This window comes from Tyto alba, unplaced genomic scaffold, assembly GCF_018691265.1.
Source record: "Tyto alba isolate M040663 unplaced genomic scaffold, T.alba_DEE_v4.0 Super-Scaffold_38, whole genome shotgun sequence".
NCBI lineage: Eukaryota > Metazoa > Chordata > Aves > Strigiformes > Tytonidae > Tyto > Tyto alba.
This window is the reverse complement of record NW_024881313.1, coordinates 20,232,446-20,253,188: the sequence shown is the minus strand read 5'-3', so window position 1 is coordinate 20,253,188 and position 20,743 is coordinate 20,232,446. Positions and strand designations below refer to the sequence as shown.

Sequence of the window (20,743 nt, the reverse complement as noted above, 5' to 3'; positions counted from 1 at the left end):
ACCTTCATGAATTCACTTCCACAATGAGAGTTGCCAGGAAACATAAAAAATGGCATGTCATAACAAGAAATACTCATTTACTTTTCTAGATGATAGCTACAGAAAAATCACTTCTAACTGAGAGGTTAAACTCAGCAGCATCTCCATAATACTTGCAACAGAATGCTTCCTTGTAGAACCAAAAAGTTTTTGAATACATCACTACATATTTTCAAGAACTTTTTACAGGTAAATCATGCTTGACTAAGCTACTGGCCTTCTACAATGGATGGACTGCATCAGTGAACAGGGGAAGACCTATGGATATCATCTAGCTGGACTTCTAAGGCCTTTGATATGGCCTCCCTCAACACACCTCTAAATTGGGGAGATATGTGTTTGATGAATGGACTGTGAGATGGATAAGGAATTGGCTGGATGGTCGTGTCCAAAGAGTCACAGTCAATGGCTCAATGTTTGTTTGTAAACCAGTAATGAGTGATATCCCCTGAGGGTCTGTGCAGAGATTAATACTATTAAATATCCTCATTATAGCATAGATAATGTGATTGAGTACACCCTCAGCAAGTTTGCAGATGACACCAAGCACAATGGTGCAGGTTATATGCTAGAGGGAAGGGATGCCACCCAGAGGGACCTTGACAGGCTTGAGAGGTGGGCCCATGTAAACCTCATGAAGTTCAACAAGACCAAGTGCCATACACAGAAGGACTTGGGGGTATTGGTGGATGAAAAATTAGACATGAGACAAGAATATGCACTTGTAGCCCAGAAAGCCAATTGCATCCTGGGCTGCATAAAAAGAAATGTGTTGCCAGCAGGTTAAGCGAGGTGATTCTGCCCCTCTATTCCATTCTGAAGAGAGCCTATCTGGAGTACTGCATCCAGCTCTGGGACCCTGGCATAAAAAAGACGTGGACCTATTAGAGTGGGTCTAGAGGAGTGCTACAAAAATTATCAGAGGGCTGAAGCACCTTCCTTATGAAGACAGGCTAAGAGATTTGGAGTTGTTCAGCCTGGAGAAGCAAAGACTCCAGGCAGACCTTATTGCAGCCTTGTTGTGGAAACTCCCAAACCAATAGACAAAAAAAAAAAAAAAAAAACCAAAACTCTTTTTATACACAATTAATCAACACTCTACTGTTGTGGTTTGAGCTCGGTCAGCAGCTAAACGTCACACAGCTGCTCACCCACCTTCCCCCCACTTGGGAATGGGAAGGGAATCGGAGGGACAAAGGGAGACTTGTGGGTTGAGATAAAAACAGTTAAATGACGGTAACAGAATAATACAGTGACAGTATCAACAGGTAATGTAACATACAGCTGCTCACCACCCACCGACCGACACCCACCTGCTCCTGGCCATCGATCCCGAACACAAAGGCCCCACGGCCACACTCCCGGAAGTGAGATCCCCTCCTGGCCCACTCCTGCCTTTATATAGTGAGCACAGTGTCACATTACATGGTATATCAGCCAATCCGGGCCCAGAACTCCAGCTGTGCTCCCCCCAACCCTGCACACAGGCAAGGGCTCTTGGACCTCAAGAACCGCTGGGATCTCAGTGTGCTGCAGCACTCCTCCCGCTGCCAAAATGAACACGAACTCTATTCCAGACCAAACCAGGACATCCGCAAACATACAAACAACAGGTCCAAATGTCCGTAAGAGGAGAACAAACTATCACCACGCAAACTTCCAGGGTTTAACAACAACCCAAAACACCAACCAGGGATATAACAACCACCCAAAACTCTCAATCACTCACCTAAGGTAAGGACTCTCAACCTCAAGGAACATCTCAGGGCAGTGTCCCAACCCATAGGAACCCTGAGGAGTCTCCCTGGGTGGCGTCCCAACCCAAGGGGAGAGTTCTTACCTGCAGCAAGCTGCTGGGGCTGGACTAGCTCAAAATGACTCCCCCTCAGGGACTCCATTTATACCCGAGCCAAATCTGACCTGTGGTCAATATCAGCCCCTGTTGGCAGAGGACCCCAACTACCATAAAGCCCTGAGAACAAGGGCACAGGAAAAGTTCAACAGCCAGGGAGCCACATTTTCATCGGGCAGGTACACCTGCCACAAGCTTTTTAATATTTAAAGGAGGTTTATAAGAAAGATGGAGAGAGACTTTTTACCAAGATCTATAGTGACAAGATAAGGAGCAGTGGTTTAAACTGAGAGTAGATTTGGATTGCATATAAGGAAGAAATTTTTTACAATGACAGCGATAAGGCACTGGAACAGGTTGCCCAGAAAAGTTGGGGACACCCCTTCCCTGGAAGTGTTCAAGACCAGGTTGGGTGGGACTTTGAGCAACCTAATCTAGTGGAAGGTATCTCTGGCCATGGCAGGGGGATTGGACTACATAATTTTTAAATGTCCTTTCCAACCCAAACCATTTTGTGATTTTACGATTCTACAAAGTTTGAGATGCCAGACTGTAGCTGCAAATTTTTGTGTAACTAATAATGACTACAGAAATAAATTATTTTAAGCAGAATTGCACTACCATAATGGAATTTCCACCTCTTAATATTATTGCAGTGGAAAGATAACTTTCTGGTTAAGACAAACTTTTAAATAGCAGTCAGGGTATCTCAGAGAAAACATGGATATTCCTAACTGTACAGGGGAAACAATTTTATGTCAGTATACATTGACATTACTGTCTACTGAATCTCAGAGTTACTGTGCTATTCACATTACTGACATCTCAGTGAAATGCCCTGTCCAGCTGATGCTACAAACCTCTAATTTCTTCCTTGTTCCAGTGTTGCTAGTCATATGCGCTTTTTTCAAACCATATGTATTAAGTAAGAAGGGCTTGTGGAAAATATTTCCCATGGAAAATGCAAAATTCTAAAATAGTCTAGAAAATGATGGATTTTGTCAAATTTCAGCATTTGAAAAAAGTTGTAAATATGCTCAAAATAATCAAGGTTTTCTTTATACACTTTTTAATTAATGAAACAACTATTTTGATTCATTTTGCACTTTTCTAATTTAGTTGTAAATATTTCTGAGATAGGTTGTTTGATTTGACAAACATTCTCAGTCTCAGTTTTGACAAAAATCCCAGTCTCTTGGGACAAAATACCCATTTTCCAGATCTTATTTGTGCATCATGGCAGACAACAGTGAGATAAGTATTTTTAATTTTCTTCCTCCCATCCCTGTAGCAGTTCTGAACCTGTGATATTAAAGTCTACAACTCTGCATGATTGCAATTAACTAAGGAATTAAGTTTGAGATTTTTTCAGTTGAAACTTTCATACTGGATTTTTATCAGAATTTATACATTATAAGTAATACATATATTTTTACCCCAGTTTTGAGGAAAAAAAAAGCATCTTTGCAAGGAAGATATACTACTTTTCCATTACAAGGGACTTAAGGAGGACAAAAACCTCATTCTCCCTTATAACATTACACTCTCAAGCCTTGGGGCTCTTGACTTTCACCCCTATGACAAGATCAGAACAACAATCTTATTAGAGTTCTTCACATATATAATTCGTCAGGAATCAAGAAGGAATTCTGCAGGGCAATCAGACACTTGGATAAGAATATGAAACCTTTGAATCGAAGGTCTACTAAAGGTATAATTAAGGAAGATTTTGTAGTATATATGTTTTAGAGCATAACTTTAATATTTTCTATCTGGCAGCTAAAATATTTTACCTACAGCACATACACAATTGTATAATAAAAAGCTGCAGTGTTTTTGAGGGATAACTGAAATAATTTGTCAGCAGTGGGGAAAACTACAAAATGTAGAGTATCTTAAATTGATATGCTGAAGATAAGGGGTATTTTTGTTTTTTCGTGTTTTTGTTTGTTTGTTTGTTTGTTTTTTTTTTTTAATTTAAGAAGTTTACTATCTAGCAAAACTGGACAAGAAACTGAAGGGGTCAGTCTGAGAGACAGGTGAGAGAGAGAAGGGAGGAAAAAGCTTAAAACTTAATGAAAATACATTTATATTTAGCTACCACAGTTTGTATCAAAAAACTCCTGAAAGCACAAATACTTCAGCTATTTTACTCATGACCCTAAAAGCACAGTCATATGAATGGATACAAATGTACAGGTCATTTCTTAGGTGCATTTACAGTGGGATTGAAAAATCACAAATGATACATTCAAAATGCAAATTTTAACTACAAGTTTCATGCAATTAAAGTGGTCTTCATTTAAATTCTTCTTATCCAGACATTCCATAAGGACTAGAGAAAAAGCTATTTCAAATTCAAAGAACCATTAATCTGAACTTTTGTTTTAATTATTGGAAAATGTTCAGTAGTAAAATTCCTCTTTCAGGGAGAAAATTAAGATCTTTTGACCCTGGTTTTGCCTGCTTTGAGCAACTTAGAAGCCACCTAATGAAGCTGACTTTTCCTAATGGGGAAGCACAGGATAAGAACTGGCTTTTATTAGAATATAACTCAGGTACTTAACAGTGCTCCAGCTCAACTTTATGCCACACCATATAATTCAACAGTTGCCATGTAAGGTGAGTTTAACACCTTAATTTATAAGTTTTAATGAATGCATCCTGTTTCTGTTTCAATTTTTTATTTTTTCATCTGAGACAGTATTTCACCTCTATAGCTGACTTTTTTTTTTTTTCAATTTTTCTTTGCTTTAGAAGCACTTTGTTTATCAAAATAGCCAATGTATTTGTACAGAGAGATTTATATCCTCCTGTAGGAAATGGTTAAACAATTATATAGGTTGCTAGGGTCTAGCAATGCATTTTTTTTCCATTTTAAACCTACCCTTTCATTTGCAGAAATCCTCCAAGGAACAGAAAGAAGTTTGGAGAATCACATTTCTGTTCTCTTTTCATTGTCAGTTTCATATCCATTTTTTCAAAGAAAGCACACTGTAAACTTACCCAAGTTCATAGATAAGTATGCCCAAAGTTTTAAATTAGCATCCTTGCTCACTAAGTAGTACTGCTAGAAAACTTCTACAAAACAGAAAAACAAGATGGGCCCTGGCATGAAGATGTTTATATAACATTTGCTTCTATATCTCTCCATTGCAAGACAGTTGAAACATGGAGAGACTTACATGACCAGGTTTAGTTACCTGAAACTTCATTTCCCCAATACAGGCTCCCTTTGAAATAAACATATATACCTGCCTGAATCATTACACTGGGATTTGTATCTTACTGTGATCTGCCTATAACTGCTCAGCACTCTAATATGTTAATAACCATATGCATCTATTCTCAATAGTTTTTCCTACTGGGAAATCTAGAGAGTTTTATTTTAGACCACAGTACACAAAACCAATCGTGTATTCTAGCTTCGTCTGTGTCAAACACTGCACTTCATACCTCAAGTTAAACTTAAAGACTGAACCCTCAGTGCCTGTGCTACAACTCAGAGGCAGGAAAACAAAGGAGGTGCTTTGAATCAGGACTGTGGTCACCTAAGGATGTGACATAGGCTCCACAGTGCAATCTTCTTGTGTAATACAGAGCAGCAAGCAATCCAATTTATGCTAGGATGGGTAATATTTCTTTCCCATGAAAATACATTGAGTTGAAAAGTGAAATGAGAAATGTTTTCCTAAAGAATCCTGACATGTGAAGATGGTCTGGCTGCAGAGCTGACTAGCCTGACATTACAGCTCTTGGATGTAGTAGAGTGGAACAAAATAGCCCCACTACACAGCTGAGGATCAGGACCTTCACGCATTTAAAAATACGCACAAGTGCCCTCGTAATCTTTCTAAAGTCAGCTCCAAAGCTTTTCCTGAGCTGGCTGAACACATCGATTCTTTGGCCAAAACCAGTAGACCTTTACTACCCACTGAGGCATTAGTGCTCTTGGGGCTGCAGGAAGCTACATTTACACTGTACCAGATTTCTTAAGGTATTTATTGTCATTCTTTGTAACTATGTTTAGATGTGATAAGACAGATGATGTTTTAGAGAAATGAAAATGAGCCAGAGGAAATCACTTATACAGTTAAGAAAACCTTTCTTTCGTGTTTTCTCTTCTAATCCAAGGGAAAGACAAAGTAGAATGATCTGTCTCCTGAAAAACGGGTATTCTTACCACATGCCAGGGAACATCCTTTACTGAAAATAATATCATCGATGGCAACACTTTCATCTTGCCTCTGGGTCTCCACCATCCCCCGAAAGATAACCTGCAGAGATTGACAGCAAATCAACAAGGGCATTCACCAGTGTCATAGACAAGAGAAAAAACATACTAAGATATGCGAGTCTAGTCCATAGACTTTCTGTTAGAAATATGAGAACTCAATGCATTTAATTTTGGAAGATTACCATCCTGGCTTTTTCACATATCTGTGGCTTGTCAGCACAGATATATAGACTAATCATCTAACTCAAGAGTGAAGTAGCCTTTTACAAGAAGGATCTGAAAACCACAATAAAATACATCAAAATCTAAACAAGGATCACAGAAGTTAAGAAATACAAAAGATTTTGTGTTTTATCAAGCTATTATTCCACCAGAGACTGTAAATATTAACCTTTTCTGGTCATTTTTGGAATTTATTGGAGACCTGGAGCAAAGTCAGAGTAACAAACACCATTACTCAGAAGACTTCCATCAAGTTTTTAGCCAAAACAAACCTTGAGGAGCACTTGGCCAACTGTTATTCTGCTCTAATGTTACAACAGTGATTTTCTTTTTTCCTAACAAAGTTCCAACATAGAGGCAGATTTCAATCTACATTTGTAAATGTAGCGACTACCACAGTTTTTCAGCAGTAATGTAGAAGAGGAATGATCAATGGCAGTCCTTGGGAAAACCCAACAAAAAACCTCACCAATCAAAACAACGCAACAAATCAATCATTTGAATTACATTCCTTAAATGATTCCCTAGTCATACCTTGGGATGTTACTGTTCCAGAATTTTGCAGAATCCTGGAGGCATAATCAACCTAGAGCTACATTCTAGCTCTTAATAGTGAATGTACAGTGTTAGCTATATAATAAGTTTTCAAATATTAGTTTTAGAGTTCAGAGGCAATTTTGTGCACAGTTTAAGAGATTGTAGCAGAAAACCTGCATTTATCCTATAAATTAGCACTAAGAGTACAGTTTTTCTTTGTACAAAATGACACAAGTCAGTCAAGGATATGACCGTTATGTTATAAGGGTTTTTGGTTTTGTTCTTTTTTTTTTTTTTGGGGGGGGGTGAAGTTACGGGGTTTTGTTTATTTTTCTTATACTGCAATTGACCTGCAAAATAAATATGAAAGCCTATAAAGTCAAATTATCCTGGTATTATACAACCAGAGAGATATAATTTTATCTGTTTATCTGCCATAGCACTAGTGAGAAATCCATGTCTAGTTTATTTTTATATATATATGTGCACACATATCTATAGTTATTTTTTTAACACAACAAAGAGAAGGATGACCAGTAACCACTTTGTCTGGCAATTATTCCATGAAAACCATCATTAGCAGACAGACAACTGCATTTTCTAATATGGTATCATTAAGAAATAACGTCATCCTCTGTGTTCATACCTCTTCGGTTAGCTGTAGCACAATGAAATGAGTACGTTTATTGAAATCCAAAAGTTTTGAAGGAACAGAGTTAATCCTGATATAAGATTTTGTTTTAATATATTTTGATATAAAGATGTTTATTTCATTTCATGTTGGTATCTACTTGGAAAGAATAACTCAGTCACACTGAATCTTAATGGCATCGTATCACATTCAATAATATGTTTACATGACTGAAAAGCAATACCTTAGAAATTTGTTAATTTGATTTGTTTCAGAAAACAGTATTTTGAATTATTGAATGTTGCTGCAACATGTTGTTATTGTGTATTTTGGCTACATCACCAGTAGAAGGACAAATAGTATATTCATATTGTCTGTTTCTATGATTACTTGGTTTCAGATAAGGTTCTAAAGTAATCCAGTGCAATGTTTTGTAATTAGAAACGCAACAAATAATTTTTAATAGCAAGGATTTGACAAATATGTGACCTTATCACAGTGATTTTTTCATTGTGAAGTCAAAATCTATTTATTAATAACTTCATTTATAATATATATTTATATATAACTTGCAGTTAAGACTTCATAGTCAGATTTTATTTCCACATGAGACAAAGCAATTTAGACAATACTAAAGAAGTGCTAGCTCATGTTCCTGGTGCAAAATCAGAGGTGGAACTTCCAGTGGAGCACACAAAGTATTTAATTTGTGTTTCCTCAAAACCCATGAACAGTTTATTTACTTGGTCAATATAATAAAAGAATGGATTTAAGAGATTTGCTTTAAATGTGTGTGTTATCAGTGTCTCTGCAAAGAGCTTCCTGATGGCTGATGTTGTAGACATTCAATACATTCTGGTATTCTGAACACCTGGGGAAGTTTCTCCAATGATAGAGGAAAGCAACTATTTCTATCTAAAAGTATTTGACTGCATGAGAGGAGTCAAATGCCCCAAAGTCTATGAAAGGTTTACTACTGACTGAATTAGGAGCAAAGTCAGTGCTGCTACTCTGAACCCATCTCTCTAGAAAAGTCAGTTCTACTTCTTATTTCATCATGTCTTAACCTCCCCACTTCCCAATGACAGAAAATCATGCTAGATGCTTCCACCTGCTCTCAGGCCTGAAAAAAGATTACACAGGCCTCCGCCAGCACAGACACCCATCTGTCTTCTCCTGAGTTCAGTCTAATACTAACCAAACTGACTCCCATCCACATTTATTTGAGCAAAAAATTGTTCAGTTTTCCCTCTCACACAAAGTCTAGGGTTCCTTCAGTCCAAAATTCTGTAATGAAAATGTCTACTTAATGACATTTCTTGCTCATAACTAATTAATAAGTGCTGCCTAAATATGCAAGATCTATGGCTATTAGAACAAATTAACATTGCAGCTCCATTAGCGGCAAGGAAAGCTGTAATGGGAATGTAAGGTGGGATGTAACACAGGCTGGGTTTCCCTCCACAAGTGCAGCCACAGGGGCAGATTTCTAGTGCAGCAGCAAAGCCCAGGGTAAAACACAGAGACATCAAGCACCAAAACAAAAATGAACTGAATAAAAGCCCAAAATATTTCCCCTTAATGAAGCCTGGGAAACAGAAATTTGTTCTCAGCTCCATACAGGTGCAGATTTTTTGAAAACCAAAACCAAATCTCTTATTCCATAATGATAATAAAGACTTTTTATTTTTTTTAGGAAGAGACAAAAGTAATAAATAGTCAGCATTGAAATGAGCAAGGAAAATCAGCAGCAAAGGTTGATTTTTAATGAAATTTAACTTCAGGTGTGCTTGCAAAATTGACAGAGATACTCAAGCACCCCCTTTCAAATAGGTTTCTATACCCCTCCCTCCCCCCCCCCCCCGAAAAAAAAGGTATTTTTTCCTATCCAATTTTTTTCCATAGAAACTTTATTCATCAAAATTTTATCTTGAAAAATCTCACAGGTAGTCCTGTAGGCTAAAAATCTTGTCATATAAAAAGAACAAGTGCAAAACAGCAAGTGAATTACGTTCACTTGAATGACCAGAATCTTGTAAGTTGACACGGGAAGAAAAACGTTCAATCAAAGAAGAAAGTTTGCTCTGCTTCAGGCTTTAGGTTTGGCAAGGTGATCAGCTATGTTTCTTTAGCCAATTGTAATGATTACTGCAGTAAGTCTGGCACTTTTAAGCTGGACTGGGACTATCAGTTCACTTCATAGAAGGCAAAGGATAACAAAGTTTGCAATCAATAACCTAATTCGCATTTGATCCAGCAATTTATAAGAAGATGCCATATCATATTAACCATTGCTAGATTCACTCAATTTTTTAAACAATGTGAAGGATGAAAAAGTAAATCTGGAAGTAAAACCTTCCAGTACAGTCTCAGATTGCTATACATACATTTATATCATGTAGAAGTAAGCTATTGACACATAGCAACATTAATACTTATGTTGAGTTAGGTATAGTTATTTCATAACGTATATTCTCGGTCAGGGCTGAGCAGGCAAATATTACTTCAAAAATCCAGATCCTGTTGGATGCTTTAGCACAATGTTACTTCTACAAGTCAAATAATGTTATTCATATGGTTTATTGAAATGAGGTTGTATTCTCATGCCTTCAGGTTTGTATGTTAACAAATTCTTCACAGCAACTACTATAGGAGGAAATACTTGATATTCTTTTCTGCTCCTCACTTTCCCTCCAGTGTTATGCATAACAGTGAGTATACATCATCCACAGTATTACAGCCCTAAGTTACATTTCCTGTACTAGCGCTTTGTGTAAATGCACATGTAAAAACATTTAAATAGTCTATGAGACTTGCATTGTTTTTCAGCAGCTTTGAGCAAAATAAAACCATATGCATGCGTTCTGTGACAAAGGCTCAAAGCTACAATGAATAGTTAAATATAGCATTTATCACTTGAAGCATCCCTGTAGAACAGTATCTCATAGTATAGAATGATATTTCCTATATAAATTAAACTTTGAGTTTATTGATACAGTTAGACTGAGGCTAAGGGAATACTGTACTGAAAGTTAAGATCCTGCATATATCATCTCTATGGGCAAGTAGATAATTTACAATGCAATGAGACTGTTTTATTCAGGACAAACTCACAGTTTAAGTAAGGTTTGGCATTAGTTTTAACACCACCAAGAGAGAACAACAAAACAGTAATGGTTAATGCCAGCTATGAACTTATGTCACATCCCAATTTCTTGGGACAGCGACTCAGATTTGTTGATTCCCAGCTCAGGAGTAAGGTGAAATGACACAAGGGATTCTTCAACTCAAAAACCTAGATTTAATTTGTTAACAACAGATATTGGCATGGAACTTTGTCAGTTAGCCTTGCAACTTCTGCAACAAGTGGTAAACCCCACAACTTACACCAGCAAGCCACGAGCCTTGCAACACACACTGTCAAGCCACAAATTAAACATGCCCCAGTAAGACTTGTCATATATGAAGGGATATAGGGATAAATAATGGGAGAGAGAAAAGGAGAGAGAAAGAGGAAAATCAGGTGAGAGAGTAAGGGAGAGAGACAAGAAGGAAAGATTTCACCAGTTCTTGTTCCAGCATGGTCCAGCCAGACTAAAGGTCCGGGTCCAGAGAGGTGCCACTGTTCAGAGTTTCATTTCCTTTTCTAATCCCTTGCTCCTCCTCTGGACAGGTACTCAGACTCACTAGGCTAATTAAGCAGCCTATGCTTCTAGCGTTCTCTTGATTTTGTTACATGCATAGTTTGTACCTTTAGTCTTCTGGAAATGAGTCGGTGGGCTTGGGGGTCATTGGGGAGTTACTCCCCGCAGGTATGCCTGGTGTCTCACCTTTCTTCTCAACCCATGAGTCACAAACTGCTTTTCTATTGGTTCTTTGTGGAACCACTCAATATAGGGAAGTCCAGCCTCAGAAAAGTGCAGTCCCACCTCCATGGGACGCCCTCTTCTTGATGCGTACTTCCCATCACAGCCTCATTGTTTACATAGAGACCGTTCCCTTTACCAAAGTTCTTTACTAGATGCTTAAGACATTAACTGTGATTATGTCAGACCATCAAAACTTCCAAATGGCTTCTCTTTTACCTCATGATAATTCTTTTGATTTACAAAATATTTAGTTTTGATTTATTAAAAACCCCACAATTTATCAGACATTTAACAAGTGCAATTTATGGTCACTGCAATTTACCAACCTCATACTTTTCAGTGCTATTGATTGTGATGGTATTGGCTTTCCACTGATTTTTGAGTTCTCCTGAAACTTGCCAGATGTTTGTAATAGTATCTTCAGAGTGCTTTTGAAGTCCAACCATCAATGTTCCACTCATGTGACTGATCCAATAATGAAATGTAATCTAGAACAAAAAAGAAGTCTGATTATGTCAGGGAAGTACTATGACTAAAAATGAAATATAATGACTGTGCATCCAAATACCTGGCAAACGTGTTCTTTGTCAGCTGGAAGAAAAACATTGGTCCTTAAAGTTGCAGAAGATCTCATTTCAGAGGACAACGAGAGGAAATATGCTGTTAAAAGATGTTAAAAATAAATCTTAGAAGCTTGGAGAAAAGGTAAACAAAATATAACAACAAAACAAGAAGAGGCATACATAGAGGTATGAATTAATAACTAAAAAGCCAACTAGAAATCTTTCCCCATAAGAGATTCATATTACATGTGTACCCATGGTGTGCTAAGCTTTTGTTCATATTAGAGATTGACAAATTTTTGCTCCATGTTCCTGATGATATTTCAAGCAGTGTTCCAAAATGTTTCATGTACTGATGGCTTGAATACTCAATTACTACATGCAAACTTTTGGGATGAAGTGAGACTAACTCAACAAGCTGATCAAAAAGTTTAAACTCCAGTTATTGAATAGATCACATATTTCAGGCCTAACCAACAAACCGGTGTGACCAACAACATGGATTTATTATAAAAGTTCAAGTCTCTAAGGAGGTGGTGGAAGATGGGAGAGGATGTTACGGTGTTCCTCTGTTCCACAGGCCATGGGTCTGTTTTTTGGCTGCTCAGAAAATTGCCTCACTGCAGAGAGGAGGTGATGGCATCCCTGTACACACTGCCAATATAAAGGGTTGTCTTCAGAATTCCACACCGATTAAAGATACCTTTATCTTTCCATTTACAAAACAAATCCAAATTAAATCTTCACTTTACTTGAAAGCATAACTCATCAATGAGAGTCAGTGAAATATGGTTGTCGATATGTCTTTTGACCAACTCTGTCCTTCCTGACAATATCGTTTCAGGTCTTCTAAAAGATGGAAGGCAGCCACTCTATTTTAGGATATTAAATACTGCTAGTTAAAATTTGGTTCTTCCTGAACATGAAGATTTCAGAGATGTTAAAGGATGCAAGGGGGGGAGAAAAGGCTCAACTTATTTTTTTTTCCTCTCCTTTCCCTTCTCTCCTCCTTCCCAAACTCCAAGCACTGTCAGGTAAACTACTGCCCTTTAACATGTAAATGAAAGGAGAAAGATGAAGGAGCAAAAAGCCAAGAGGAACTGAAAGAATAAAAAAAAAATAGTCCTAAAAATAAAAGATTACTGCAGAAACCAAATATCAGAGGAAGTGTAGGAATATCCAAATACTTTGTTTATAAAAAGTACCCACACTGACCTCTCATCCTTGCACGCAACTGGGAAGTCACTGACAAAGGACCCTTAGATTAGCTCAGTGCTGGAGCCAGCTGAGCAACCCCCTAGAGAAGCATTTTGGAGCCTGCTACCAGAGCAGTAGCCATGCTCCCCCCTCCAGGTTTTAGGCCTTTCATAACTGCTCAGGTATCACTCTCAGAGCCTGCTAATTGCAAGGATGTTTTTCCTACCTGCAACAGATAGCTTGGTGCCTCAGCAGAGCCCTAGCCACGACTCTAATCTGTTTCACTGGTTTTTAACTTCCATAAAATTTTGAACTTTTTTTCTTTCCGTTCCCTAAAGATAAATGTATCTAAGACACATAAACAAGGTCAGATTTGACCTGTCACAGGAATTTTAAGTCTTACACAGAGAGAATAAAATTACTGTTTCTAAGATATTATTTGAGCAGTAATTTTACATTAAACGTCTGTATAGATAACAGGTTTCAGTTAGTAAAAACAGGTTGCGTTTTGTTTGGGGGGGTTGTTTTGGTGTTTTGTTTTTGTTTTTTTTTATTTATTTATTTTTGTTTTGGTTTGTTTTTTGTGTGGTTTTTTTTTTTGTTTGGGGTTTTTTTGTTTTTTTTTTTTGTTTGTTTGTTTGTTTTTTTAAGTAATTGTCACTAGTCTGTTCAACTATATTTTCAATGAAAATAAGAACCATAAGAAGAGACAGAAGCAAAAAAATGTGTTGAGTTCTGGTAAATGATTATATAAACCTTCAAAGGAGTTACATCTACCAAGTGATCTTTGCTCTTCTCCTAATGCATGTGTAATTACTTATCCTGATGGAAGGAACCCTTCCTTTTAATACTCTGCCGTACAGTAGAATTCTTGCTCTTTAAGCAAGAACCAACACAAAACTGATTACGCAGTGTTGAGTCACCAGCAGTGAGAAAGATGAATAGCTGCTATAAGGAGATAAATATTTCCTAAGTGATTAGAACCAGTATTCAGAAAATGAAAGTACAGTTTAGCCATTCTCCAAGTAGAAAACCAAAATAACGAAATATATTTAAATCTCCTTAGCCACTCAGTTCACAGATCTCAGTACACAGTCTCTCAGAAGTTGAATACATACAGGTATTCAAGCTTTCTGTTACCTGCTCAAAATAGCTTCAATATGGCTAGTGCCCAATTCAGACCTGTAGATACAGTGGTGACTCAGCATCAAGAACAAGTCTGTGGGAATATGCAGGTGACTGAACAGTCTGCCTCCTCTGTAACAAACACCTGAAGCTGATGGTTTCTCATTCTTATGCTGACTTTGGGTGTCCGCATAAATTTGATTTTCCCCTCCCCACCAGTTCCTCACAAGATAAGAATAACCTTTTTAGTTGGTTATAAGCAAGAATCTTTCAGGTCTTTGCTACATCCTGATGTGGTGTATATTACCAATCAAGCACAAACCCTAGAAATTTCAACTAGAGCAAGACTATTTCCTGGTTAATTAATTTCAATTCTAGCTAAGTGTGCTATATTTTTATTCCATAGTGTTTGTCTTATCTGCTTCTTGATGAGAAGAGCTGTATTATTTTAAAGTGTTTCACAACTTACATAGTTGAAATAAAACTTGTGGTTATGAAAAAAGTTTGGTAGTTACTAAAATTCTTGTGCTAATGTCAGTTTAAATCAGCTTTTATTTAAGCAGGAGAAGGCTTACTGGACCTAAAAATGTTGGCTCAAATAAGCTAAAAAGGTATGAAGAGAATCATGTATTACAGAAGGAAAAATCCAGGTTTTGGAAAGTAGGCTTAACTAAGCAATTGTACGAGTATAAGGGACATAATTTTGTCTGAGGACAGGGACAATGACTCGGTTGAATCTTCAATTCAAAGCAGAATTGTAATAGGATTTAGAGAGGAGCTGGCTCAAGCAGGCAACCAAAGTTGTTCCTGTCCCCAGATCCAAAGTCATCTTCTCTCAAAATATTTGGAGCAGTAATATTAGCCACGGATAACAGATACACACACTCCTGCATTCATCAATTAAAGAAGAGATGAAAATACATCACACAATGGGAGACTGAATGCTTATTTCTAAATTTGTAACCATCAAGACCGAATTATCCCCCGATGTCTCCAAAACAGGTAAGGGTGACTCAGGATAACAGGTTACATGCTCCTCCGTGATAACAAGAATTGCTTTCTGGAATATTGTGGGTTTTTTTTTCTGGAATGCTGGGTTTTAGTAATTACAATCACCTAAAAATCTGGACATAAGTGCTCGGAAAACATTTGGCAGAATACAATTGAACTATCAAGTAGGTAATAAAAATTTAGCAAATAAAATAGAGAACTGTATAAGTTGTAAGAGCCCATGGTTCTTTCAAAGAACATGAGGATTTTTACCACTGTCATTCCCATTGTGGTCAGAGTATGGTGGTCCCATGTTAGATACACCATTTCTTCTTATCCATCCAGGCTGTAAATTCAATTTATAAAGAGCTTTGCATAGATCAGTTTCAAAATCACACTTTTCACAGAAGGAACCTGAATTGAAGCAAGAAAACAAGAAAATTAAAACCTCAAAAACAGAAGCAAAAGGGTATGTTCTCACCATTGCTTGCTATTTGGTTACCACACAGAAACACTCCAAATGGCCTAAAAAAAAGTAAGGAACTATAATTTTTAACTCATGGACAATGAGAACAAGGCAGTGGGAGACAGACAAGAGAGAAAGAACACTAAAAAAAAAGAAAACAACAAAACCCCTACTAAGCTCTCCCCATGACAAACCGAACTCAAACCAGTCCATTTATATCATGACTATAGCATGTGCTTTTTACTTCATAAATGTATATGTAGCTACGTACTTGTAGAAAACAGCCCGAGCTAACATAGCTTATATGCAGTGACTGTTCTTAAAATATACTGCAGCTATCAGCTGAAGAATTTCATTATATCTTCTGTTTATCCATGGTCTTTACATAGAAAAACAAAGATTTAACATAAAGAAATAACCAGATAGCAAAAATGTTTTTTATTCCTATACTGTTTATTTCACCATTTTGCAACCTGCATTTTTCAGGAATATAAGCCCATTCCCAGGATCTCCTCAGGGCCTAACAATAGAACGGTGAGGCTCTTGTCATCTGACATACTCCAAAGTTTACCAGTGACCATATTCTTTACCAGGCTGCTGCATTAAAGCAGAAACCACATTGTTCAGAGAAGAGCTGAAACAAGTTGTTAGAATGACATGGTCTCCCCATTTGCCTTTCTTCTGACCTTATTTCTTCCAGTGCACGTAGCAATGTGGTGGGGAAGGATTGCGTCTCCCCCTTCTACATTTCCCTGTAGGGCAGCATAGGTTAGAAAAGGGAGGCAGAACTTCTCTTCCTGGCACAGGACACAGTTTGCTGTACCAGTTCATTCAGAGAATTTGCGATGTTTGTGTGACCTGATAAATAATTGCTTACTGAGAGGGAGGGACAGATGTTTCTTTCTGCTCTGGTGTCAGACAGCCCTTTTTGCATTGCATCCAAACTGAATGAAAGAGCTTACATGTGCCTGGCTGGCTGGACAGCCTTATTCATTGAACCACTTACTGTAGTGGTGGAAGGATTAAAAAAATAAAAAATTACATTTCTAATTAGATGCATCTGTAAAGAGCAAACTTATTTCAACTTCACCCCAAGAAGAATGACTGGTATTTGGGACCATCTCCAGGTTTTATGAGTTGTGTGGAAGCTTTCAGTCCACCTGCATTTTCTCTTACAAAGCAGAGGAGAATAGGTTAAGACTCTGCCTTCTAATCAGGATTCTGGCTAGGCATGAGAGCCACAAGGCATTTGCACTCCCCCTTAAATTGGTGCTCGCTTCAGGCCCCTGCTTTTGGTATATTCCATATTATCACAGTTCACTAATCATTTTAAATAAAGTTGCAACTACAGCATTTCTAGTCACTCTATGATGTCCAATTCCATGGCTTTTATATTCACATCAACTTACTGTAACAATTAATTATAAGGTGAGAGAGGGCAAAACAGATATTTCACATAAGCATTCCAGACTCAAGTTAATGCGCAGATTGGCTGATCCATCAACCAACTTCTCATTGCTGTTTTTATTCCTTAGTTCTTCAAGTGGCTGAAAAGCATGTCAGTGGTTTATCAAAAGCACAAACACTAAGGCATAACTGCTTCACATTACACAAAATGCACCAAATCGCTTTAAATATTTTCTCAGGAATTTTCTCATAGCCGAAAAAACAACCCAATTTAAAATCAATATGTACAAAATAATAAGAACAGCACCTTTTTAAATTTAAAAAGATGTCTTGATCATTCATTATTTTCTAAAGGAATAGTCATTTTCACAAAAAATATAACTTAAAAGCAAACCAATGTAAATTTGCTGGAAGTTAGATTTACAAAGATAAAGTCACTGCTTAGAGAGTAAAAGGCCAGAAGGAAGAAGTGTGTGGGATGTTCTACATATTTTTTATATAATTTCCTGTGAACAAAACAAATATTTAAAATAACCTCTAAGGAAAAATTCCAAGTCTTACAGAAACAGACTACAGTTTAAGGTTCTATTTCAAGTGTGCATATGTATAAAATCTCAGTTTAGGATATTATGGGAGCAAAATATTTTTAAAAGTAGTTAACTATCATTCATTCCCTAGTGAATATTTTGCAATAGTACTTCAGAGATAAAAAATGACTCTAACATTTATTCTGCTCCTTTTCCAATGCTGTGGCAAAGCACAAACCAACATTTTGAAGTCCAAAATGAAAATAACAATGCATTATCAGAAATTCCAACTTTGATATATACTCTGTGCAGAAATATGCTTAAACCTGGATAGAGCCCAAAGAAAACAGCAGGGACTTGTCATGAACATGAGATTGGAGAGCTGAAACCACAGTAGAAAATTAATTTTGCAATAATCCTCAACCAGAAGAGTGGGTGGCAGCAGAAAGAATCTTCAATTTGACACCCTGATCTATATCTTTATGTCTGACATCTAACTTCTCTCCTGGAGTGATCCAGCGCATTATCCAAGTAGTCCCAGAATCCACAGACTGTCACTCGGAGCCTAGTTCCATACCTCTTGTTCATCCATACTTAAAATACAACATTATTTGGTATTTACAGCTTTTAGAGAGCCAATGGGCTCATTTTTCTAAACTAGTCTTTGGAGCAAAATTTAATTTCTCTACTTTCATATAAGCATTTGTCTACAGCAGTATTCCCTCAACAAACAAGCGTAAAAACCCTCCATAAAAATTAATGAGAGAATGCATCTCTTGCTGCATATTCTGCAATCGTAATAGGAAGTGCTGCCTGGAGGATATGTTCTTTCTATGGAAACCAAGACCAGGAACAATGAGGACTTCAAGTCAACACAGTGAAATGTAGCATAACCATCCCTTGCACAAGTGATTAAAAAAAAAAAAAAGTACTAACTTGAGATGTGGTAGTCACACAATCAGGGGATTCAACAGACATAATTTCCAGTGATTAGTATTTAATACATTTTAATAGAGCATAATAAAGTAACAAAATGTATTAATATCCAATACAGTCTTAACAATTGTTGTCTTTGCAGAGGAACAAAAATCAAGTATCCTAGAGTTGATTCTAGACTCCTGTTCCAAGCAGATATCTTCACTGTATTTGTATAAACCAGGGAGTCATATTGGAAGAAGAAAAACATGTATCTGGGCACACAATTGTTATTTGAAGAGTCTGGAATTAAGTTACTGTTCTTTCTCACAGATTTCAGCTGAATTCAGTGATCACTAACATGCTCTAATTAACATTTTTCAGTGTGCACAGAAATACACAGGATCATCTAAAGAAAAATCTAAATTTAAAACTAAACCTTAAAAATCCAAATACGGTAGCTTCTTTTGTTGCACAGTGAGTGGGAGAACTGAGATAAGGTTTTCATTAAAATTAGATATTTTGATAAATCCAAGCTCTTTGCACCCCAGAACAAAGATCCTCCAACAGCAGAACTATCTTATATATTGTATGAAATCAACCGCAGCATCATTTTGTGTTACAATATTCTGGAAATAACAGATTTCTGATGTAAATTTACTCAGACACTAACAGTTAAGTCGATTCCACTGGTTAGATATTTCCTTTAAGTGAAACAGCAGCAACTGTATTCATAGCCTCTGAATTTGACAGTAATTAAGATAGAATTATCAGTTCATTAATTCAAGAAAATTTTCCCTTTTATCTAGACTTAAAAAAGAAAATGCTGTTATAGCTCTTAAACATTGATCTAGGTATTTTGGATGAAACCTGAATTTCAGCAAACAATTTTATAATGAATTAAGGGGAAAAAAAGTAATATTTGTTAAAACTTAATTGAATTTGAGTGGGGAAAAACTTGCTTTGCTACATAATACCCATATGATTTATTAAAGACACTGTACAGACATTGAAAGTCAAGCAGGAAAAAAAGTGAAGCAGGAAGAAACTGTCTTAGAAAAGTCAAATGAAGAAGGGGGAGGTGAGGGGAAGAATTCCTAAACATTTTCATAACAAAAAAAAATTACCCCCTCCCCTGTTACCACATTCAGTTATGAAATCATATCACACTTATGAAGTACACCGAGAGGTACCTTGTTTCTCATCACTGCTATCTCCACACTGGTTGGTGAAAATGCACAGTTCCCCCAGTGAAGCAGAGGAGCCATCACCCCGTTGGCATTCACTCCCTGTAGATGACTGAAGGTCTACTAGAGCAAAGCAATATAATGCACAGAATATGAATCTGTTCATGAGCTATGTTACTATCCAAGCTTTCACTTGGAAAATTACTACTTTAACTGTCTATTATTGGTCATAAAGTGTCTTTTAAAAAGCACATATCTCTCCGAAAGACTTTAGAACCTCATGTTCTGAATCTGCAGCTTAAGAGAAATATGGCTTCTGCAAAGCAGTGACTTTCAACCCATTTGTCTCTGGATAATATTTAACTGAATTATAACACTGTTTTATGACTAAAAAATTTGGTGCACACTATGCAAGTCAACTGTATATCATTAACTTACTGACTGGATTTATTGCCCAATAGTTTGCAAATAGATAAGAAAATATCTGGAAAACAGATTAGAATTACTAAGTGACCAACATTCATAAAGATGCCTCTTTTCCTCAGATGGAGTTGGCAAATGCTTACAAAAATTATGAAGAGTTTTTGCATCAGAAGTAGAAAACAGTTGAGAAATTCAAAGTTGATTTTGCATCAAATGGATTCTAAGTGACTGATCTAGAGAAAGAATTGAAATTTTCAGATCTTATAGATGTGCCAATAGTTGAAAGTGGTATTTATTTATTATTATTTATGTGGGCTACAACTGTAGATAATAACTGAATTACTTTAGAATACTTGGTTGTTAATGGAATCATGTGCAACCGTAATTTGCGTAAATGTATGAATGGACTGGCTGTTAATGATTAATTTCCAAATTACTAGATTCCTGTATTTTCTGGAAAAGTCATTTTTTCTGTGATACTAATAGTGTTTCCAAGGTTAGGAAAAATTTAGACATACCTAGTATCACATATCTGAATTCTTATGAACAGTGAACA

At 36.8% G+C, this 20,743-nt stretch overlaps 1 protein-coding gene across 1 annotated transcript in view; it reads right to left on the bottom strand.

The window, feature by feature from the left end:
• Window positions 1–19,930, bottom strand: part of MALRD1 (MAM and LDL receptor class A domain containing 1) — a 274,148-nt gene extending 254,218 nt beyond the window's left edge. Inside the window, exons 1-5 of the mRNA XM_032991470.2 lie at window positions 19,771–19,930; window positions 15,536–15,676; window positions 11,956–12,047; window positions 11,714–11,875; window positions 6,075–6,168 (exon numbers count right to left, since the gene is read on the bottom strand). Of these exons, the coding sequence (XP_032847361.2) occupies window positions 6,075–6,168; window positions 11,714–11,875; window positions 11,956–12,047; window positions 15,536–15,676; window positions 19,771–19,930 (649 nt within the window). The remainder of the gene's footprint in view (window positions 1–6,074; window positions 6,169–11,713; window positions 11,876–11,955; window positions 12,048–15,535; window positions 15,677–19,770) is intronic.
• Window positions 19,931–20,743: the final 813 nt, after the last annotated feature.